This window comes from Haliotis cracherodii, unplaced genomic scaffold (assembly GCF_022045235.1).
Source record: "Haliotis cracherodii isolate W230 unplaced genomic scaffold, xgHalCrac1.p SCAF_5, whole genome shotgun sequence".
In the NCBI taxonomy this organism is placed as follows: domain Eukaryota; kingdom Metazoa; phylum Mollusca; class Gastropoda; order Lepetellida; family Haliotidae; genus Haliotis; species Haliotis cracherodii.
In genome coordinates, this window is record NW_027266308.1 from 50,375,180 (window position 1) to 50,401,032 (window position 25,853).

The 25,853-nt window shown below is 39.6% G+C and overlaps 1 protein-coding gene across 2 annotated transcripts in view; it reads left to right on the forward strand.

Annotated features, from left to right (window-relative positions):
• The first annotated feature begins 3,158 nt into the window (after nt 1-3,158).
• The window catches only part of LOC139442470 (uncharacterized), a 45,549-nt gene continuing 22,854 nt past the window's right edge, over nt 3,159-25,853 (forward strand). The window contains exon 1 of one of the 2 annotated variants that reach the window (XM_071223278.1): nt 3,159-3,478. In XM_071223278.1, the coding sequence (XP_071079379.1) occupies nt 3,421-3,478 (58 nt within the window). In that variant the 5' untranslated portion in view covers nt 3,159-3,420. Of the gene's footprint in view, nt 3,479-17,074; nt 17,136-25,853 lie in introns of those variants that run through there. The other variant, XM_071223279.1, reaches the window with a different exon arrangement.

Here is a 25,853-nt window from a genome sequence, read left to right on the forward strand (position 1 = left end):
CCAGGTATGATATACCTATGTGGTATTCAATGTAACAACAAAATGTGGCATATAATGCTCACTGACCCATGAAGATTCCGGGTTAGAATAGGTCTACAACAACCCATGCATGCCGTAAAAGGTGACTTTGCTTGTCGTAAAAAGGCGACTCACGGGATCGGGTGGTCAGGCTCGCTGACTTGGTTGAAGCATGTCATCGATCCCAATTGCGTGGATCGATGCTCATGATATTAATCACTGGATTGTCTGATCCAGACTCGATTATTCACAGACCGCCGTCATATAACTGGTATATTGCTCAGTGCGGCGTTAAACAACCAACCAACTATTATGCTTACTGTAAGTAGGTCTCCTTGACCTACTATCGTATAGGATTGTCATCACCTATCGTTCATAACTGTTCAAATCAGATAACCGCTATATGATATATCAATATGATATGATATCGCAATACAAATGGCAAGCATAACGTACGAGTGTCCTACATTGACACCTTGACCTTAGGTCACCACAACGTTCTTTTTTGTGATCGAGGCCCGGCTCCAAGGTTGGCTTGTACAAGTTACATGGATTTACAACAAATCCCCTTCGAGTTGGTGAACAACGTTTTTCAGGCTATGACCTGGAGGATGGCCTTGACCCTTGACACGAATGATCAGTGGTCTAAATTCCCCCAGGGATGACATGTATATATTTGATATCCATGAAATGTTCAGTGTCCGCGTGGTTACTAAAACAAAGTATGGCGGTGGAGATCACATTCTGACATACAGAGAACTACGGTTATAACGAACTTAAAAGGACCACTTAATTTAGTTCGTAATAACCGTAGTTCGTTATAAGCACATACACAGAATATATACATCAAATGGACGGGGCAAAAAAACAGTTCGTTATATCCGTCAGTTCGTTATAAGCGTGTTCGTTATAAACGTAGTATACTGTACAATGTGACCGATTTAAAACAACCTCAAAACGTGACAAAAAGCTTACGTGCCCAAATAACATTCAACCTATCAACTTCTAGAGCCGAAATTTTCTGTGCTTGATAAAACATTATCACATGCCAAACAATATGTTTGGTTGTGAATAATCAATAACTCAACATGTATCCTATTTAATTATTTATGGTAATGAAACACCAATAATTTAAATTGGTCACAATCCCCAATAATTTTCACATTATAATTGCAATTGAACATGAGATCCTAGATCAATCCATCTTGTTTTCTAACCGTCGTGTAAATAAGGTTACGTTTAAAAATCCATTTTAAATACAATCTTAAAATCGACATTTAATCAGTCTTCCATGCGCGTGTGTGTGTGGCTGCTTGTACTAGTCCGGACTGATGCCGATTTATAGTGCTAGCACACTGAGATATCATGCCGCAATTTAACATGGATACCCCACTCAGACACAGTATACTGACTCCGAGCCGACCAGTCCTTGTTTTAGCCCTTTAATGCCGAGCGCCAGACAGGGTAACAACAAGTATCATCTGTTAACGTCTTTTGGTATGACGCGGCTTGGGATCGAACCCCGAACCTTCTGCTCTCCGGGCGGACGCTCTCCCACTAAACCACGGAGGCAGTTTTCAGAAAGGTATAAATAACAATATGTAGTTTAGTGTCAATGTACAAATCTAAATGTGTTAGGCCAGAGCATCAGCCGTACACGAAGCATGGTTAAAGGATGACTCATTCACGATAAAAACACCGATAGGTTCTTTGCATTAAACCTACACTAATTCAAAAAAATAACTCGTTTACGATTTCCTAAAATACATAGCAAGAGAAGCCTTTATCCACAAATAGAATATGACATCTTCCTACTGGCCATTGACACAGCACTAAGACGATATGACAATGTGACTTGTGACGTTGGTCGTTTTTTGTTCGTCGCTCAGTGTAATCCCAGCGTTGAGTTCTCGACGCAATTCCCTCTCCTGCCTCCTCGACGTCAGCGGTAGAAGGCTGGATGAAATCTAAAGGGGGACGCTGTGATATAAACAGCTAATATATATATAATACCAATAAGGTGAGGCGAGGTGAAATGGGATTGAATGTCGCGTCCAAGATGAACGACTCATATAGCGACGTGCATGCACGTGTGTGTGTGTGTGTGTGTGTGTGTGTGTGTGTGTCAGTGTGGCTGCTTGTACGCGTCCGGACTGATGCCGATATATAGTGCTAGAAGACAGAGATACCATGCCGCAGTTTAACATGAATACCCCACACATACACAGTATACTGACTCCGAGCCGACCAGTCCTTGTTTCAGCCCCTTAATGCCGAGTGCCAGACAGGGTCACAACAAGTACCATCTTTTAACGTCTTTTGGTATGGCGGGCCAGGGGATCGAACCCAGAACCTTCCGCTCTCCGGGCGGACGCTCTACCATTAGACCACGGAGGCGGCCACTACTATATAAACATATATAAACACACACATATATTAACATCACTGCAACACATGATTCATAAACTGAATGTTTTTGTTTGTTCGTTTCAAATCGTTTGTTGTTTAACGCCGCAGCTATATGGCGGCGGTCTGTAAGTAATCGAGTTAAAGTTGATGTGCGAATTACGAGATCGATCTCAAAATATTCCAGATGCACCAACACGCAATTGATACCATGACGCGACTAGTTAAATCTATGTCGTATTCCTCATAACTGCATTTGAATACAAGAATGACACAAATCGAATAGAATTTAAATAAAAATTATATAAACTGGTATTTGTGTGTACGGTCGATATCGTTTGCAGATACAATCACGTAAGTGTGTATCAGAAAGATGTACTTCATGCCAACCGCACTGAAGAAATTGTAATCTAGGAAAAACTCGTAGTAAAATATTTATGTATATTATTAGTTCCCACGGTGAACATTATATCCCATACACTAGGCACAGCAGCGGAATTCTGGCAAGCTTTGGACCAGCAGCCAGACATGGATCTACAGCCTTCCCCACCTACACATCGGAAGGGCCTGCCACCTAAACGATGCGGAGCTGTACGTACGATTAAATCAATGCAGCCAAACAAAAGCCTTCTGTGATGTTGAAGATGCTGATTGGTTGGTGAATTACGTATGCACGCGTTGATCTGTCAGTTACAGGTCCACGTGTGAGTGTTCGCTCCAGACTGTGGGCTTCCCTCTGCAGTAGGAATCCCCGATATCGTCTCCTCCGCTAGCTCTGGTTACATGGTCTAGGTCGTAACTGCCTGGGCTATCGCTCAGGTTGTAAAACTGTACACGTCACTAGGACTAAATATATAGGCAGTGAGACCATAGCTGTATGAATGTTGTGTGCCGATTCATGAAAGGACATTTACTATCCATGCCGATAAGAGGAATCCCTGCTGTGAGCAAGTGTAATACACGGAGGTAGTATTTGCGGGTACCCCGACTGTTAACATGGGCAACAACACTAGCAGGAAGGACCAACGCCGATCTCGGCCTGGGGGACAGGCTGGTGAGTAGACTACCCACATGAATGCACATACTTGACAGAGATTCAAACCGACAAATCTCAATTACTCAATATACAAGTCGTTATTTCGTTTGGAGTAATTAAGGTGCATATGTCGAAATGTGATGGTAGGACATTATTATATATTTTAATTGTTTCTCGTATATATCAACGCTTTAGCTGATTAAATGTTAAAGAGTTTAAACGTTTTCAATTTAAACATTATTGCATAAGCACGTATTCTGGATTTAACTGTTTCATGTTAACGATATAACGTTTTAGCTAATCTAATTAAAACGGTAGGCTTATTTTCAAATTGAACGCGGCTGATAAGCTTTAGACACAGAGACCTACTTCGAGCTGTGTTCGTTATCGAACTGGGAGATCGCATAATCTCATTTGAACAGGGGAGAAGATAGTGTTGGTGTGACAGATGGTCGTGCAAACATATTAACCTATGCGGATGTACCTTGCGTCTGGCAGTAGGTCATCACCCTGTACCATCAGGTGGAACTGTACCAGCTGCAGTAGCCTCCCAATGAGATGTCAGTTCCAGGCACGGAACACATGAAATATACTAGCATTTCCTGTTGCATATATCACTTCCTGGTTCTTCAGCCCTGCTGGAAGCGACACATGGTGGATATGGATGAATGGTAGTGTGGCTCATAGACGTGTAGGGTTCTACAAACACTACACCAGCTGACAGAGTTGGTGGTTGGACATATAGTATCAGGTGGTTGTTTTGTCCCCATGATGGAATGGATCTGGGATCCTGTACAGGGAAAGGATGCTGATTTCCCGTTAGAACAATATCTGTTTTTCATCGGATAGCTATTATCAAATTGTTACATTGATATTCTTAGTTTTGGGTGTGCATGTGCCATGGAAATGGATGGTAGCGATTGGAAGGGTTGTTTCCAGATAACAGGTCGTTCCTTCCAGTATTGACATAGATCAGTGTCATAAAGATTCTCACACTTGAAGCTCCCAACCATCATCAAAGAGTTCTGTCTGTACTAGTTCCACTGGATCAATGAAACATTAAAAAAATATCAGCAGTGGATTACGAAGCCGTATCTGACCCACTATGGTTTTTTAATAGCTGTTCAATAACCATTCGATCATAATCAGATTTAAACATTCTCCAATTCATAACGTGATTCAGCGATAATTAGAATTAAACATTCACCGAGGAGAGAATCGGTCATAATCAACAAGAAACAAACGCCAATTCATGGAGAGAATCGATCATAAACAACATTACAAGAAGGCTAATTCATGGATAGATTCGATAATAATCAACATTAAACGAACGATAATTCATGGAGAGATTAAACATGATCAACATTTTACAAAGCAAACTCTTGGAGAGATTCAACAATAATTGGAATTAAACATAAAACATTTCGAGAAAATCTACCATAATCTACATTAAATACAGAAGGTCATCGCCAGAGAATACCCAGTCTCGATTATACGACGAAACAGATTCCTTTGGGCGTAAGAGACAAAATAGTAGTGAAAAGTATATGAATGGATCACTGAGAATCGGTGATACACAAGGTGTTCGCGAAAATATGGGCATGTCCTTGCCTAACACACGCCAGTTGAGATAGACCATTAAAAAACATTCGCCATCATGACAGTGAGAGATTCGACCTCGCATGCGTTATAGAAAAAGGACCTGTTCATTTCCCTTGGCCCACATAGTAAGTACACCAAGGTACGACATTGTCATGTGACAGGGAGATATAGCCTGGAGGATGCTTGTCTTCAACGCGGTAGTTAGGAATCAGTTGTCTTTCCCATCATTACACCTCCAGCTGTGAGTGTAGGATAAAGAACTCCCATGTACAATAAGTATCTTTGTACCAAGTCCCGTGAGTTGTAAACTGTGTATTGCCTCACCGTTTGGCCTATTTATACTGAGATCCACACACAGGCACACGCTGCCCTTTGCTTACACTCACACAGCTTCAGAAAAACGCGTTTAGAATCGGGAAACAGAAATAGCCTTGATAGTTTCACTCTCAATGTAAAATCAGGCCGCAGCGTAGATACCTAATCTTCGAATTACACTAATTGTGTGTGTTAAGATACATGTATCTGCAAAAACAGATTATTTGAGTACGTGAAACTGCTAATTAACCTAGTAATGAGCTATCCTCAAAGTAGTAATAACATCGACCCATCAGTGTTTATTTTCCGAAAGTTCACGGTTTCCTGAATTATTTACTAAGTAACGGGAATTTCTTATCGTTTTATATGAGGATCCTGCTAGCCTTGCTCCAAGGCTGTACTGAAGGATAAGTCCATGCGTGTGCAGGACACCCGTTTCTTATAGGGGCAACTTGTTCTTATTATTTATATAATCTAGAAATTATGATTTAAACTAATAATTAATGCCCTAGAGACTTGTGAAAGTCTAGAATCCTACCTACTCCCCCCCTATATATAAAACTGATGGTATTACTGCCCTACACGTAAACAGCCCTACAAGTCTAACTGAGCAGATATCATGCTGTATTCATTATGGAGTGTATATGCACGTCTAGTTCTTTCACCGTCACCATTGTTATAAACAAATCACCGGCGATGGAGTCTCTGATGGCACGGTCAGGATCTTAAAAGCAGCAGACATGTGTAAATAGTTAATTAAAACGTTTGGAAAATACGTGGATAACAAGCTGATTCCGACAATACAGTTTGTTTTAATTGTCTATTATTATTTTTGTGTGTTTAAATGATCGCGTTATTATGATGATTATTATTACTTAAATCTCAATCATCATCATTATCATCACAACTTCATCACAATTATTATTATTATTATTATTATTATAACAAGTGGTGGTAGTGGTTTGCGACAGCAGCAGCGGCAATAGTAGTAGTAGTAGTAGTAGAAGTAGTAGTAGTAGTAGCAACAGCAGCAGCATTTTCATTCCCAAAAGATCCCCAGAGAAAAAGTTATCCCTAACACGGTACCCCACATTGACAACGACCCAGACAGGTCCTGCAGACAACTTGAAGAAACCCCATATATGATGTTCGTGAATATACATTTTGATAGTCAACATCTAAATTTCGGCCTGATAGTTCCCCGGGGACCAGCTACATAACCGCCCCAAACCAAGAAGGTAATAAACAAATTGAACTCTCATTACCTTAATGACCAAACCGCTTCCAAATGATGAAGTTTCTAATGCTAATATAATCACTTTAATTGATATATGTCTGGCAAACAAACCATTTGATGTATATGTGTCCCCTATTCTCCTGATAATGCTAATGTAATTTGCCGATGATATCCTAAGGGTATTACATTCCTGCCTAGCCAGCGTTCAGCAAACAGCCCGAAATGGCAAAGATACCTCCAAAGTCCACTGTTGACGGTTCCTCGCCTCTGTCCACATCTTCATCCTCCAAAACATACAGCGGAGTCATGTGTTGCTTGTTCAGCTGATTCCAAGTCCCTCTTTCGGGGGGCATGTGCTTTATTTCCCCCCAATCCCCATTTAAAATCAATCGGGAGGAAATCAGGGCTTGATCGAAAGGGGATACGTTGGTGGTTGTTGTTTGAAGGTAGCCGATGGTAGATGAACTATCAAAAGCCCATTTTACTAGATTTGTAATATACGGGTTTCCCAACCAAAATATGACAAGACATTGTGTATCCATCTGATTCTGATCTGAGTAAGTGGTTGAGTGAGTTGGTATTAACGCAACTTTGCACGGCAATTCAATCGTATAATGCTGTGGTCAGTAAACATCTATCAAATCAGTTAGACCGTGAGCACTCATCAGCGGATCCTAGCACGGCTAATGTACGCAACTCTTCACAGTGGGCCACCTGTTTCCCCTATAGGTGTCCACGCGTGAGCTTATCATGTCTTACGCTGTATCTGCAATTATACAACTTTTTTCTTCTCGAGACGTAGACAATTTTCAATATCATACAAAACGTTGTCCACGTGCTGTAAAGTCGTGACTGGTAAAACCCACTCTCGCCGTCACAGACTCTGGAGACTGCCATCCTAGACCATTTGCATTCATCAGTTTCAGAAGTGATACAGTCTAACTGCAGCCTCCTTATGCATCCTTATGTTTCTGACTGGAAAGAGCATGAGTTCAATTACAGTGGAAAAGGTCCATTATTCTTTGGTCCATTGGACATAATCTATTGCACGACAGCAGAGGCCTGTTTGCGTAGGATTATTTTCGCCATACACCTGTACACACCGGGTTTTCTAGAAATGTCAGAGAGGTATCTTACATAAGCATCTTTTTATCAAACCAGACAATAACTTTAAAACATGTTAAAACCATCTGTTGTGACATGATGTCAAGCTAAATGAACTTAAACGCTCGATGTTCATGATACAAGATTTCCCGTTGTATAATTTGCTTGTTGTTTTACGCCGCACTCAGCAATATTCCAGCTATACAACGGCTGCTTGTAAGTAATCAAGTCTGAACCAGGCAATCAAGTGAGTGATAATATTAGCAACGATTACGATGACACGGTATGAACCAACCACCTGATCCATTATGTCTCCGTAGGTTACTTGGTGGACTAACATCTAGTCTCTGAAATGAACATATCTTAGAGACAAAGATGAAGCCAATTGCTAAAAGCGGCGTAAAACCATACTCACTCACTACAGGCAAAGAACAGTTGTTAAATTATTATAATAAAAATATAGTGAACAGGAGCCAAGAGACTCCATATATTCAAAAAATGAAGTAATCTAGACTTACCCACTAATATAACTTGCATGGGCCTTACTGGATATATTTGTTTCAGGGTCTGCATGACAGACAAGTTAACCGGTATCTTGACATGAATTCCTTTTTGATAGACATCAAAACTAAAATCATCCCGCGTACAGTATGTATATTATACTATTTATCAACCATTTTCCCTTGATGATACAAGTATATATTTCAGATACAATTGATATATTATTTTCAAAAGTACATGCTATTTCAACAGCTACTATCATATTTATATAACTTCTATTATTTATTTTCATGAACTTCACTTCAGCGTTGATACAGTGAGCCATGAGCACTACACTGTAATGTCAGTGGGTTCGTCTCCGTAGTTTAAGACACACAACCTTTGCCCGCACTTGCCTACACCCTCGAGGGGAAACAAACACGTGCCATCCCCACGGTAAGGATACCCATCTCAGGGCATAAACACCTATCGTTTCCCCTCATCTGTTTGGATAGAGTGCACCACCTACGGTTCCCCCTCCCCCTTAGAGGCCTTGCCAGATGTGCCCCTCAAATATCTTCTCCCCCCTCTCCGCTCCACATCCTCATCTTTTGGCCTGCCTTCGGCGTTATTTGAATGATGTCTGGTCAGTAGATCGTCAGTACGTTATTCACGTTCACCGTCGGTTTGAAGTGCCCGGATGGGCTCTGTAGTTCACAGTACTGTGTCAGAGTCGTCGTTTGTATACAGCTAGTCCGTCATACAGATCCTGAAACAAATACATCTAATACAGCCTATGCAAGTGGGCAAGTCTAGATTACTGCATTTTCTTAAAATGAAGAGAATCTGAGGGCTCCTTTTTATTATTAGTACACTACGTTTATAACGAACACGCTTATAACTAACTCACGAATATAACGAACCGTTTTTTGGCCCCGTCCATTTGATGAATACATGTATATGTATATGCTGTGTATGTGCTTATAACGAACTACGGTTATTACGAACTAAATTTAGTGGTCCCTTTAAGTTCGTTATAACCATAGTTTACATAATTTTCTTAAGATAAAGTAACAACTGTTTTTCCAGTAAGATGTTAGTCTATTATACAGCTTATCTTGATAGTTGTTCAGGTTTTTATATTTCGAAATAAAACATATATTATTTACATGAAATTCATTTCTGCTAAATCCTAATGGTACTTGAACAAACATCGCATATAATATTGTATTATAAAAAAACAAAACGCCATTGCCAGAGAACAACGAGTTATATCCTGTCTCGACCACTTTACACAAGACAGTACACAAAAGACAACCAGTCTCCTCAATAACAACATTTAAATCGGATTGATGATGATAGTTTAGACTTGCATCTAGTCTCTGAAATGAAACGTTTTTTCGGAAAAAAAACTGCTGTTAAAATATCTTGATAAATTATAAAAAAAGCCTGGACACTCTTCATTTTCACTCCTGAAACAGCAGTAATCTAAACTTGCCAATTATTACAGACTTGCGTGGGATATATTGGATACATTTTTCAGACTAATGATAGTTTATTATGAATATCAGTTTCAAAATCTTTTGGACCTTTTCATTATATGTTCACACTAAAACAAAATAATTTGATTTAACAAGACAAATACATTACCAGAACAAGATGTCATTCAACAATACAATGGACAAAAAGACTAAATTAAACAACATACCAGATCGATCTAATCACGAGAATTCAAACTGCAAATAGCATTCAACATAATGATGATGATGAAGATGATGATGATGATGATGATGATGATGATGATGATGATGATGATTAATGATGATAATATCGCAGCCAGTATAATGACTTGATTTTATAAAGGTTGCCTTTGCCGAAATTACATTTACAATAAAAACAGTTTATCATTCAGAAATCCGTTATATTTATATTGTGTGTATTATGACTTATACTGTTTATATTATTATTGAACCATTGAAGATTAAAATTTTGTCTTGTTCTAAAATCACTATATCTAATCCATAATTCTAGTGGTCGTATCTAAATAATAAGTTTTGTATTTTCTCAATATTTTATCTTACAACTATGGCCGGGCGCACCATCTTTTTTAATATCAGATACTAGGAATATTAAGGATATTAAGGGATCAGTGCACTCCGTAACTAATGAATAATTGTAATTATACACCAGGCAGTTGATTTAGAGTAAAGCTTCAATATTAGGTAACTAACACATTCTACAGAAGGCCTGGGTCCTTATATATACCAGTGGTAGATACTTCACTCTGCCACGAATAAAGACTTCAAGGGACTCAGCAGCCTTCTCTCTGTTTTAAGGTGACAGGCGAGTAATCAGTTCTACTAAGTTAATTCCCCAACTCTATCTGGTCATTGTGGCTTAGCAAACAGGACCACGCCCAGACAAGCCATGATGATAAGGGTGATGATGGTTATAATTTTTTATTTTGCCCACACAGTGTTTGACATCTTCATTCACAGATGAATAGGGATATTTTCACGGGGCCATATGTGGGCCCCTTACACCAAGGGGCTGTGAAAGTCAGGGACCATAAATGGTCCGTGACATCGAGACGGTTAAGCCTCGTTTTTCCTCGAACTTTATTAATCCAAAATTTAAGCCTCGTTTTTCCTCGAACCTTATTAATCCCACATTTAAGCCTCGTTTTTCCTCGAACTTTATTAATCCCACATTTAAGCATTGTTTTTCCTAGAACTTTATTAATCCCACATTTAAGCCTCGTTTTTCCTAGAACTTTGGGGCGGTCGGGTAGCCTAGTGGTTAAAGCGTTCGCTCGTCACGCCGAAGACCCGGGTTCGATTCCCGACATGGGCAAAATGTGTGAAACCCATTTCTGGTGTACCCCGCCGTGATATTGCTGGAATATTGCTAAAAGCGGCGTAAAACCATATACACTCACTCACTCCTAGAACTTTATTAATCCCACATTTAAGCCTCGTTTTTCCTAGAACTTTGGGGCGGTCGGGTAGCCTAATGGTTAAAGCGTTCGCTCGTCACGCCGAAGACCCGGGTTCGATTCCCGACATGGGAAAAATGTGTGAAACCCATTTCTGGTGTCCCCCGCCGTGACATTGCTGGAATATTGCTAAAAGCGGCGTAAAACCATATACACTCACTCACTCCTAGAACTTTAATTAATCCCACATTTAAGCCTCGTTTTTCCTCGAAGTTTATTAAATCCCTAATTTCAGCCTCGTTTTTCCCCGAACTTCCCTCATTTAAATGATAACGTGTTGTGGTATCAAGGCTCCACCAGACGCAACCCATAATATTTCCCCATGGTATTGATCTGTATATATATATATATGGAATTGAATCTTCTCAGTAAAACATGGCGACCTTTTGTACATATTACGTTCAGCATGAATATTTGAAATTGTGCGTTACACACTAATTAAGCAGACGCGTGGGTTTAGAATTGGTGTTTCTCCCTCACCGACCATCTATATGTATGCCGTATCAAAATATACGCGTTTTAATATTGTGTTATTCATCCCCCTTGAAATGTCAGAAGTCCATAGTAGCCATCTATTTCTACTATTTCCATAACACTTGTCACACAGCCTCGCACAAAACGCTTGATAAATGCAGGAAAATGTTTGATTTCTCCGATACAGCAATATCCGGAAGATCATAAAAAAAGCCAATGCCACACCAGGGGGAGCACGGTCGATATACGCTGTTACAGACAAGCTATATAATGGTTAGTCTCTCTATCGATCACACTACCAATTTCCTTCCTTCAAAATTATTATTCTCGGCGAATTGCTAACGGCGAACTTGTATGCGATGGTTGTAATCCAGACCTTATACATATTATTCGGTTTTTTTGTAGGTAACAACTGTTGAGCCTGGGTGTAATCCATGCCTTTCGTCGTGATATGTACCGTTACATCTAACGGTTGATTTTCCTTATAGTACTTACTACACGAATGTATTTAAGCTATTTGGAAGTTTGCTTACGGCCAATTACGGCAAATCGTTAATGAATATTGTTTGGTGATATTATATTATTTATTTTGTTGATATAATTTAAATTTGCGAAAACAAATATAGTTTATTTCATTAGATACACTTTTTGTTCATTGAAGAATCATTATGAGTCCTATTGAAATAATCGAATAATATATTGAATTTTTCAAGTCCTAGATATTTATCAAAATTCCAGTTTCAAAATGAAATTAAGAGGTGAGGTGAGGTGAAATGGGGTTTAACGTCGCGTCCAAGATTATTACACTTATAGAGCGACATGCATGCACGTGTGTGTGTGTGTGTGTGTGTGTGTGTCTGTGTGTTGCTGCTTGTACTAGTCCGGACTAATGTCGATTTTATAGTGCTTGCCAACTGAAATACCATGCCGCAGTTTAACACAAATACCCCACACAGACACAGTATACTGACTCCGAGCCGACCAGTCCTTGTCTTAGCCCCTTAATGCCGAGCGCCAGACAGTGTAACAACAAGTACCATCTTTTAACGTCTTTTGGTATGACTCAGCCGGGGATCGAACATTGGACCTTCCGCTCTCCTGGCGGACGCCCTACCACTGAACCACGGAGGCGGTCTATAGATAGAGGCTACACTAACGACATGATAAGGATTTCACTTTGTGTCCACAGCACTGACGATATCCCATGCTTCTCTATACGAGTGAATAAGTTAGCGCCGCTTTCACCGTTATCCTAGCCGCGGCGAGGGGCAGCAGGACTGGACTGGAGATATTGTAACATGTATGAAATAAAACCCTGGTCACTGGGACGAACCAGCGCTTTGAGCACCAGGCTAGCCGACCTCCAAGCGTTATGACGTATGTGTGTTTACGGCGTTAAACAGCACCCTCCCTTGTACAATTTATACCCCGAATCCTCCAGTCGTCATTTAAGTCGCCTCTCATAACATTCGCGGAGAACATCGTCCCCTCGCACCCCTTAGTTATCATAACTCGCTGATGGTAAGTTCGAGTCCCAGAATCAATCTCGGTCTGTCAGAACCATACCCCTGAGTTTTCCCAAAGTAACAAACTTCAACGATCTGAACGAATTCCTTCCCCGACAAGCTGTGACGCCGGGATAGAACTGGAATACTTTTCAATGAACCCTAACGTACCGACTACACACCACTACACATTCAAATATCTCATTCTATATTATTAATTATATTCCAACCATTTTTAAAAATTTGCAATATATATAATTTGTTTTCATAATACTTCGAATATTTTGAAATGCAAAACAACCTGTCGTATCCCTGTATCTATTAATTTGAACTTACCTCAATATCCCCACAAACCCAAATAGACTTGCATAATGTCTCCAAACTTGTTTAACTCGCATGTCGGACATACTTTCTTCCACCCGAGACCTGCATCACTTCGGGCTTTCCTCCCACACTAAGCTTACATGCCGAGATAGTACTGCATACTGTTCATAGCGGCGTTAAACCCAACTCACTCACTCACTCACTGAATTCTGATTCACCAAATTCACATGAATCCTAATTTCGCTCATGTTTGGTTACAATATTTCTCTCATAGAAACTCGCTCACACCACGTATCTAAAATTTGATCAAAAGTATCTGTTTTCTTTCTCAAATCACAAATCCCTGGATCCAAGATCCCCTCATCCGCCGTTCCACCTCCTCCACCAGAGATCCGTGAAGATCCGGGTTAGAATTGGTCTTCAGCAACCCATGCTTCTCGTAAGAGACGAATATGCTTGTCGTAAGAGCCAAGAAACGGAATCGGGTGGTCAGACAGGCTGACTTGGTTGAGGCATGTCATCGTATCCCAGTTGCGTGGATCCAGACTCGATTACTTAGAGATCGCCGTCTTATAGCTGGAATATTTAGGGGGCCTTAAACAACAAACACACAAACAAACAAATCCTCAACCAGTACCTCATGATGTAAGTGGACACTCCGCGCATATATTTTTGTGTCTGGCATCCTCCAGTGTCATGACATCACGCCAGCTATTAACTTCTGTTCACCCTCGACGGTGACAGAAGACTTGGAAACTGCACAAGCCAGAGTTCTTTTTCTTTAAAAAAATGGAACCTTCAAGGATGCTGAGGGAACAACCGTGCTTATTGTTTACTTACCCTTGTGGCTCAGCTTCCCAGCTCCATAGGTTTTTGGGGGACATGTGGTGTGATCTAGATATGTCATGTGTGATCTACTTGACACGTATAATTAGGATAAATTCCGTTCACTTTAAAGTTAGATAAGAGTAAATACGCATATCCGTGATATAATGATACAATCATAAGGTTTATGGTCAACTTGTTGATAATATCATTGTTATCATCACCAGTATCAGATTGTGTGCTTGACAACGGTATTATGATCTATACCGAAACGTCGCCTTTACAGTAAATACAGAAGTTGTTATCCAGAAATTGTGGCTACTTTATCACAGTATCTTCATGGTGTATTCTTCATAAGTGTGGCCCTGTCGTTTAGGGCTCTGCAATTCACGGTGCAGACTTGCGTACCTTTGGTGTGCCAGGATCCGGGGTTTTAGTTTTAATAGCAGTCCCCTATTGATGATTAATGATATGATTAATAGTTTGTCAGCACCATGCCCGTGCCCGTGAGAAGCACGTATGTGAACGTCTGAGGCCTGGATCACATTCCTCCAACATGACACTGACACTCCGTGATAAACACGTACAGTAAAATGCGGCGTTAACACACTCAATCATTCATAAGTATGTTATTGCATAGATAACGTTTAGAACACACATTTTCGTCTACTGTTGGCATCATTTGTATAATGCTTCTATTATTTATAGATGAAGCAATGTGACGTTTTCCAAACAGACTTAGATGTAGACCTATTCGGGGCTTCGTTCCACAAAGCGATCTTAGCACTAAGACGATCGTAACTCCCTTACCTTATTCTAGACTCACGACAGTCGTACCTAAGATCGATTTGAGGAACCGGTCCTGTTGGCCAACTGAATTGTGACCTTGATCTTTAATCTCCATGAGTGGTACTTTACAGTTAAGGCAGAACATCCCAACCCTCTCGTGAGTGAGTGAGTGAGTTGGGTTTAACGCCGCTTTTAACAGTATTCCAGTTATATCGCGGCGTGTCAGCTTAATGTGGGGGGAAAGCCCGAAGTGATGCAGGTCTCAGACGTTTACCACTTCGGTGAAAACCCACGAGCACGGGTATGGTGCTGACAAACCTAGAAACATAATTGGGTCGAACCGGAATTCGAACCCACAATCATAGGTTTGTGGCGTGCCCAAGGGACGCAACTCTGCACACCCGTGCCCCCCATCCCTCTCGTGAACGTGGTGCCGTCACTGTAACGTCTCAGTGATTCCTTACTTTCAATTGCTTTGGATTCTGTTGTTTCTCCGTGTGAAAGAAGACAGTGGCGTTTTTAATTAACCTGATTAGTCTTGTGTAGGCTTGACATATGAACCACATTTTCGTTCTAAACAGTGTCAAACTACGAAAGCCATGTCTGCACGGGGAATATGATGTGTCTCACACCACGGGAGTGGCTGATCAAGTAGTGAAAGTAGATCTAGGTTGTAAAGCGTCCGTGTATCAATTTCAATGACGGTTGTAGTTACTGGTTGTCGTATTCGGTTAAATAAAACAAGTTCTGACACGAGGATTAAAGTGCATCTACTCGCATTATATGGAAATGCCTGACCCGATCTGTCTTTCATGTATTTTTTATGCTTTGAAATGTGTCTCTCATAGAGTTGTTATACTTTCACATGTGTCTCTCATATAGTTGTAATACTTTTGTACTGTAACCCATCGACACAACAATGATTCATCGAAAGTAGACGTTTGGCTGGTGAACGCTGTGAGCACATATTGATTGGAATACCGTGCTTTCTTATGAATAAGGAAACGTTTTTCTCGCTATTATATATACAGTAAACTACGGTTATAACGAACACGCTGACCGATATAACGAACTTATTTTTTAGTCCCGGCCATATGTTTATATATGCTGTATATATGCTTATAACGAACTACGGTTATAACGAACTAAAATTAGTGGCCCCTTTGAGTTCGTTATAACCGTAGTTTACTGTATTCGGAATAAATTTATAAATTTCTTCAGGATATCTATAAAGTGTATTGTTGTGGAAATATGTAAAATATGTGCGTACAGACATATGAAATATTCACAAGCAAATAAGTGTGAAGTATATATCCGTTTACACAGAGCATAATGTTAGAAGTGCAAATCGGCCATTTATTTGTTTGTATCCTTACGCGTGACATAACTAAAAAGCATAACTATCTGCAATTGATCATGAGAAGTCACGTGATCCTCAATAGCATACTCAAGCGTCTCATGTATCGATCGTGTTCTTCCTGTGTTGACAAATCTAATACCCCCTGAGCCCAAGACGGCTTCGAGAACAATGCACGTGCAGCACGAGCTTGGCATGCAAGAGATAACGGACAATTACTGACAGTAATTAGTCATCCAGTGGTTCTAGTCTGCGGAGGAATCCCCCAAGAGGGGGTGTCAAGCCGATTCACCCCCATTGTGGTCTGAATAATCACACTCGAGGCCATCTGTCGAGTGGCTAACCCTTTCACAGCTAACGATCCCGTCACTGCATTTTGTCCAATTGAAATATTTATATAAAAAAACGACCAACAAAATATCAACAATTTCCCCGTTTCTGTATCTCAAGCTAAACCTTAAATGATTTTGATATGAAATAACCTTTCTTTAAGGGGCATTTTCGCAACACAAAGTGTTAATGTGTAACAAAGGGATACGAATTAGAATTGATTCATATTTCAGAAATCGATAAACGCGCGTGAAATTCTTTTGTTTGAGACCAACCATTTTGTGAGAGGGAAGCGCGACAGTGTCCTCTCCCCGTTGTCCTGCCATCACTGGGCATGCGTAAGTAACGCCATTTAATTTATATCTGGTTTACATACAGTCAGTTGATATTAAATCAACAAGGCCTTTGTTTACAGTCAGTTGTGATGATATTAAGAAGCCTTATATGTAGTCAGTTGAGAATATTACGAGAGGACCTTAATATATAGTCAGTTGAGAAGATAACGAGAAGGCCTTTATATAGCGCGATGAGATTAATACGAGAATGCTTTTATATATAATCTGCAGAAAGTAATAGGAAAAGGGCTTTTTACTTCTACTCGGTGTTACTTGAATCAAAACAGCTTTCTTACAGTTTTAGTTTTTTTGCAAGAGCTCTGCTGTTGTAGAATTAACTATGATTTTTTGGTTTTAAAGGAACTCATTTCGAATTCTATCAAGCAGCTTGCATAGTTGATGTGTATATTATTTTACATGCGATCAAAATAACTCGGAAAACCTCGCACTTAAACAACTCTAATTGGTGACTACAAGCTATCGTATCGTTGATACGACGATACTCGACAAGACTGCGGACTGTAGTTTTTAATGGAGCAGACTTGTAACATGTTTCTGATCGTTACCATATTACACAGTTTATTATACCAGTCTCAGCACGCCACCCTGTCTGGCACCAAGCCATGTTTCGGCCACACGCCATTACGCTGGAATCACTATTGCGTAGCCGTCGGTGTACGAGGAATAGCTCTGTGCTGACTCACAGGAACAAACACACATTATATATTAACCGGTCGAAGACTTCGTGTGATTCCATGGGGATAGGCGGCAAGTTAAGCCGTAACAAGCGCACCTGCTTTGCCGTCGTCACCTCGGTTAAATTGGCCATGGTGTTTATCTGACTCGAGGAATGTTGTTGGAGTTCTAGTATTTGGAAATCCTTTGTTGGGTGTTGATTCATCAGTGGAAGAAAAACATACTATATATTCTTTATTTGTTCTACTAAACGTTTTAGAATATTCTTAATTTCATATACCCCCCTCCGTGGTCTAGTGGTAGAGCGTCCGCCCGGAGAGCGGAAGGTCTGGGGTTCGATTCCCGGCCGCGTCATACCAAAAGACGTTAACATATGGTACTTGTTGTTACCCTGTCTGGCGCTAGGCATTAAGGGGCTTAAGCAAGTACTGGTCGGCTCGGAGTCAGTATACACTGTCTGAGTGAGGTGTTCATGTTAAACTGCGGCATGGTATCTCAGTGTGCTAGCTCTATATATCGGCATCAGTCCGGACTAGTACAAGCAGCCGCACACACACACGTGCATGCACGTCGCTATATAAGTGCAATAATCTTGGACGCGACGTTAAACCCCATTTCACCTCACCTCACCTCTTAATTTCATATTGAAACTGGAAATTTGGACAAATATCTAGGACCTGAAAAATTCAATATATTATTCGATTATTTCAATAGGCCTCATAATGATTCTTCAATGAACAAAAAGTGTATCTAATGAAATAAACTATATTTGTTTTCGCAAATTTAAATTAACTTTCGGAACTTCTGTTAAAGGTGTTGACTGCTTTTACATGATACCTTCTGAGTTGGTTTTTAGTTGTATTTTGTCATATATATCTGTGATCGTATTGATTTTATATTTATAAGAACGTGTATATATATTTTCTTATGTTCAGCCGTTTGTGGTTTTTTAGATATTTATTAGATATTTGTCTACACTTTGTGTTTTTTTTAGATATTTGTGTACACTTTGAGGTTTTTTTCTTGAGAAATCTACTGTTCTCTTCTGTTATACTATTGCTTAAAGCCTTTTGGTATTAATGGTTGAAATACAATGTTTTCCCTAGTTTTAATGTAGGTGGTGGAAAGAATTAATGAATAAAAAAATTAAACAAGTTTTAAGATTATGCCATCTTTATTGAATCTCACACATTTAAAGCAAAAGTCGAGGAGAACATCAACCCGGACTTTTGATAGTTTAAAAGTTACTTTTTTTCTAATTTCACCTTTTTATGTTGGTCCAATAAAATATAAAAGGTGTAACAACATGAAGAATGCCAGCTCTGTTTCTCTGCCACCCGGTGTCTTCAATGGCGTATTTTCAGGCATTATTTTTTTATTTCCAATTTCCTTTCATCGCTTGACTTCAAATTGTCATCTTCTTATACATAATATCAGTGTATATAAGTCTATATAATTGTGTTTTGCCCATTTCGATTTAGTTGCCGTTAAGACTTTGTCAGATCTTAGACGACCTCGGCGTTTTAGTTGCGTGGGTAATTACATGAGCAGTCTCAATGGAAAGTCGTTGCTAACAGACCGCTTCATATGTCCATGGTGGTCATTCCCTTGATAATCACGCTTAACCGGGAGCAGTGGTTATTAGATATTTGTGTAAGCTTATGTGGACAGGTCATCTTCTTGAAAGCAATAAATACGAATCCGGAAACAAGAAGACAAACGTTTATTCTTCTCGACTGTCGTTACCCTTTTAGCGAACACCTGGAGTCATAACTGATTGTCCGTCACCAATTTATATTTTTAATTTTCACCACTATTTTGGCTTTTTGGCCCAACAGAATCTGGTATCATCTGGTGTTGACGCTGTATATTTAAGGAATTTGTAATTCCTACAATTAATGCATTTCCATTTCTATATACTTTAGGGTTGATGACGTAGCGGTCAAGGTGGTCAAAGCTTTCTTAAACATAATTCGATTAAAAAATGGTCGAAATTGGTCAGAGACGATTTTTTTGTGTTTCCCGACTTGATGTTGCTACTATAAAGCACTACTGTGTAAAATCATAGTTATCATATCAGGCCTGACTTATTCATATATTTTATTTTTAGCATCTTCTTCCGTTTAATCAACACGTTTGAACCGTAGGGGCACTGGACACGCTTACATCATTAAGGAATTGAGCTCACGGTTATTTAATCGCTGTGCAGAGTTGCGTTCCCTACTGCGTCAAGAACCGGTGATAACAGGTTTGAATCCTAGAAACGCCCCAATTATGATCCTTGGTATGTCACCATCATACCCGTACAATGATAACTACGACCTCTGTATCTGGCGTTTGCCCCCCCCCCCCCCCCGTCTTTACTATAGAGACACTGCTTTAGTCATTCTGGAATAACACAAGGTTCGCATGCGCCCGTAGGTTCTGCAGCTGCTCTGATGGTAATGACTAATTATTGTTCAAACCCTACTTTGACTTGCCGCATGTTTTCATCCTAATTCGGACTTAATTGGGAAATTGAAATTTTAAGAGTTTTTCACTCCGAGCACATCCTTCCTACTCGTACATTTCTTCAGTTTGGTGCAAACATTTCCATTCCACTGCCTCCCTTCACATGAAGTGGAAATGAACAGGAACTTCATTTTAAAGCATGTTTTCGGTCCGTCTCAATCAATGTCCTTTCAAATAAGCCCACGTCGTCACATTAACACACTACCTCGGATCGATGCATTTGGAACGACGTGTTTCCGTCCACGGCGCATCAATGTCCGATATCTCCAGAATCTTTTGTTCCGATTTCCCTAGGAAATCCCAATTGTGAGTCCAAAGCGCTTGTATCTTCAGACGGCGTCCTGTGGCCCAGTAAGACACTCTTTTATCGCCGTTCTTCAATGGTAACACCTCTATAACAAAGACATTCCGGTCGACTCTTCGGTGGAGACACCGATGTGTTATTTTATTGAACTGGTGGACCGTCGTTCCTTGGGAATAAGGCGAAAGGGATGTAATTGATTTACCTCAAGATTCCGAGGTTTTCTGAACCGCCGTCTCAGGACACCGGCTCCAAGTATTCCAAACAGAAAGTTTCCTAATTCAATTTGGAAACCGATGTGCTCGTTCCCTGCAGAATTGGCATGATATTGAGACAAAATAGATTTTAAAAATTGAAGAAATACAAAGACTGAGAAAAATAGATAGGGAATTATTCTCGTTGAAATTCCCATCAGAGATACGATTCAGTCTCGGGTTTCCAAGCACATTAGCGGAATTGTATTTTAGGCATTCGCCGTCATTTCATGTTACCGCCAATCATTTCAGCGTAACTGTATAATCATATTACATAATGCTTGAGTGTGCATGGGTGCATTACGTGACAGACAAACGCATTTCTTAATGTAATATTTAATATTTCTAAGCTGTTTATAAAAACAAACAAAACATTAATCCAAAACATCCATGACTGGATTATGGGGATAGGTTCACAAAACAATTGTCTCTCCGGGATGTCGTCGCACGATCGATTATATGTCATTGCAGGATATGCGTGAATATTCGGTCCAAAATGTGTTGTAAATTGTTGATAAATACGCTTGCGTTCGTTTTTGAAAGTCTCCTATGAATCGTAATACGGATATATGTAGTATTGTCAGTTTTAATGCGTTCTGTTCTTGGCACCTAGCGTTTAAAGAAAACATAGGAGTGAGAGAGTGAGTGCGTTTGGTTTTACGCCGCTTTTAGCAATATTGCAGCAATATCACGGCGGGGGACACCAGAAATGGGCTTCACACATTGTACCCATGTGGGGAAACGAACCCGGGTCTTCAGCGTGACGAGCGAAAGCTTTAACCACTAGGCTACCCGACCGCCCAGAAAACATTAAGGGTGAATCGATACACCGATATTCCGATGCATCGCGATACTTGACCCACGATACGATATACGATAAACGTTGGCCCATTTATCGATACGCCACGATACGGAACGCAAATCTCAAGTACAGCTATTCCTCGCTATTGTGCCTTTCAATAAACTGCTAACTTGGTTATAGCGCGCGGTAACGCATGGCTCCGAAAAACGTACTTACATTTTTAATAAGCTCAGGTTTTACACTGACAGATGTTTTTCCCCATCTCAAAAAACATTATCAGCTGATAACCGCATGCACATATCACCGGAAATACCAGTCAGCAAAACCGAACTGAAGTACACAATTCAATACCATCATTATACTATCTTGTTGATATTAAAACGTGCTCATTGTATATCTGGACATATGTTTGTGATATATTTTATTAATTTTATTCAAAATTCCATTTAATATTGTTTTCATTAAGTTAGGTGAAATCGTGTGTGAAGAGATACAGCAACCACGGTCAGATTACCGCTTTTGACGCATTGAAACGAACTTGCTGAAGAATGGATACATATATTTAAAATGCCATACTTTTAATCGTTAAAAGTCATGTTTGTTGCAATTTGGCTAATATATGTCAACATAACATTTTCGCAATCGAAATACATGTCGCGTGGGAAGTCCCTACGGTGACTGGTCAAATTGTTCCATACGTAAAAATATCCTGCAACAGCAATCACCAGTACCAAAATGCTACGCTTGTGGTTTTTATAATTTTAAATACATATATAGTAAAAGCTGCAACTAAAGTAACACGATATTGGAATATATTATTCCCGATAAAACGATAATTTCAGATACAATTTCTTCGACCATTGCATAAAAATTCTTTGAGATTGTATCACTGGTGAAGTACATTTATTATTTTCTGGTGTTTGAACTTAAAAATTGTTTTGAAGGAAAGTTAGGGAAAGTTCCACTTTGAAGCTTAACAACTTCAGTAGTCTTATTATAAAATAATTTTGAATGTTCCAAAATCATGAAAGGTTTGATCTTTACATGCTTTAAGTCTTGTTTTTGTATCATTGCGTATCGAGATACGTAACGTATCGTGACCAGAATATCAAGATGCGTATCGTATCGTGACCTTCCTATATCGTTGCAGCCCTAGAAAACATAGGAAACAATATGATGAACCATAGTTCGTATCATTTAAAAATCGTCACTGACTCGAGAGTATTCTTGATCATATTACTGTAAAATGTAAGTGGGTATTTGTGTATTCTCTGACTAATGTTACTGTAAAATGTAAGTGGGTATTTGTGTATTCTCTGACTAATGTTACTGTAAAATGTAAGTGGGTATTTGTGTATTATCTGACTAATGTTACTGTAAAATGTAAGTGGGTATTTGTGTATTATCTGACTAATGTTACTGTAAAATGTAAGTGGGTATTTGTGTATTATCTGACTAATGTTACTGTAAAATGTAAGTGGGTATTTGTGTATTATCTGACTAATGTTACTGTAAAATGTAAGTGGGTATTTGTGTATTATCTGACTAATGTTACTGTAAAATGTAAGTGGGTATTTGTGTATTCTCTGACTAATATTACTGTAAAATGTAAGTGGGTATTTGTGTATTCTCTGACTAATGTTACTGTAAAATGTAAGTGGGTATTTGTGTATTATCTGACTAATGTTACTGTAAAATGTAAGTGGGTATTTGTGTATTCTCTGACTAATGTTACTGTAAAATGTAAGTGGGTATTTGTGTATTATCTGACTAATGTTACTGTAAAATGTAAGTGGGTATTTGTGTATTCTCTGACTAATGTTACTGTAAAATGTAAGTGGGTATTTGTGTATTCTCTGACTAATGTTACTGTAAAATGTAAGTGGCTATTTGTGTATTCTCGGACTTATATTACTGTAAAATGTAAGTGGGTATTTGTGTATTCTCTGACTAATATTCCTCTCGGTAGAGCAATAAACACCTACTGATTCACAAATAATACCGACAAACAATTTCCATAATCGTGTGAAATTACCATATGTGTCCACTGTGCGATTCCGACTATACCATAAGCATGAGTTTATCAGCCACTATCAAATAGTGATGCTACCAGGTGTTTGCGAAAATGTGAGCGTGTCCTGAGCAATGTGCACCGACTGATTTTTTCCCTTAAGAGCAATGTATACCGACAAAAAATTACCCTCTCGTAAGAGCAGTGTTCACGAATTTTATCCTCTCGTCGGAGCAATGTGCACCTAATGATTTTCTTCCCTTAAAAGCAATGTATACCGCCAAATAATTATCCTCTCATTAGAGTACTGTTCACGAATTTTATCCTCTCGTCGGAGCAATGTGCACCTAATGATTTTCTTCCCTTTAGAGCAATGTATACCGACAAAAAATTACCCTCTCGTAAGAGCAGTGTTCACGAATTTTATCCTCTCGTCGGAGCAATGTGCACCTAATGATTTTCTTCCCTTAAAAGCAATGTATACCGCCAAATAATTATCCTCTCATTAGAGTACTGTTCACGAATTTTATCCTCTCGTCGGAGCAATGTGCACCTAATGATTTTCTTCCCTTTAGAGCAATGTATACCGCCAAATAATTATCCTCTCATAAGAGCACTGTTCACGATTTTTTTCCTCTGGTAGGAACAATGTGTACCTAATGATTTTTCTTCCCTTTAGAGCAATGTATACCGCCAAATAATTATCCTCCCATAAGAGCAATGTTCACGATTTTTGTCCTCTGGTAGGAGCAACCAGGAAGTTCGGTGGTGAGGGAGAAGGTTTTCTTAAGAACAACTAAACAATCCTTTAAACAATAAACCGAAACAAACTCCGTAACAGATCCACGTGGAGTATGTGACAACTCGGCCATCGTCAAAGAAAACGTTGCAATCTATGAGGTTACCGAAAACGTTGATGACTCATCAGTTGAAGTCGCTGGGTAGGAATTCTGTCATCAGTGGATGTGATGAAGGAGACACCCCCAAGTTGAATAGAACATCGTCAATCTCAGAAGTTCATGCATAGGTTTGATCAAAGACGTGCCTAGCAGCCGGCGGTTACTAATACGTTTGACGATCCCTTGGAGGATGAATTAATGTCACTGCGTATCTATGTGCCTATATGGTGTGTCTGTGATTCTCATGTAGGCCACACCATACTTGACTCTGATTCTGAAATAGAAAAGAGAAAAACTGCACCGAGGTGTTATATTTTTATACTCGTGGATCTATTCTGAGACACTTTATATTCAATGCCACGTCTCTAATTTGCAGTTGGGGCATCGTATTAGCCGCGAGAGATCCCCTGCTCTTATCAAACTAGATATATTAGCCTCAGAGAAGCATAAGAGGGACATTAATAGCACTAACGCCAAGCTTGATGTCTGTGACGTCACATCGTCGCTCGTGATCACGCGTCACATGCCTGTCCGGTGACGTGGATGACTAAGTTCGTGATGCGACCCCGTCAGTAGGTTGACTGGTAAGATTGCCCATAGCCATCATTGGAACCCGTACAAGACATTACCGCCCATACTGAAGCGGTCTTTATTAGATTGGTCTCTGTCTGGCGAGTCATTTGGCGCCGTTGGGCGTTTCACATACTTCCCCTCAACAACAGATCCCGCAAAGTGTATCGAACCCATTCTCCGATCCCTGATGAATTATTAAGTCCTCCCTTTACGATCATTGTAATTTTATCACACATACCATTCAGGATGTCAATTATGCTGATTATTCATCAATTCTAGTGCCACAAAAAGAATCAAATATCAGTTGTTTGTAAACAGTCCACTCTGAATTGAAGCTTACAAGGTAAACTAAAAACAGGTTCATTGAAAAACACCAACGTTAAAACAGGCAGGTGCTACCGGTTTAGCAGGACACGCCTACCCAATTCGCTGCAGCTTAGCAGACATTAATACAGTTTATTTTTTAATCATATCAAAATGTGAAATAACAAAATTACCAATTAATTCGGCTGTTCATAATTGTGTGAAACAACGATATACTTTTAAAAACACATAATGAGTAAAAAGGTTCGAAACTTAAGCTAGTTGTTTTTCGCGAACACCTGGTGTTAGGATCCATTCATATCATTTTCATCACTACTTTGCCTTTTACGCCCAATATAATCTGTTTCGAC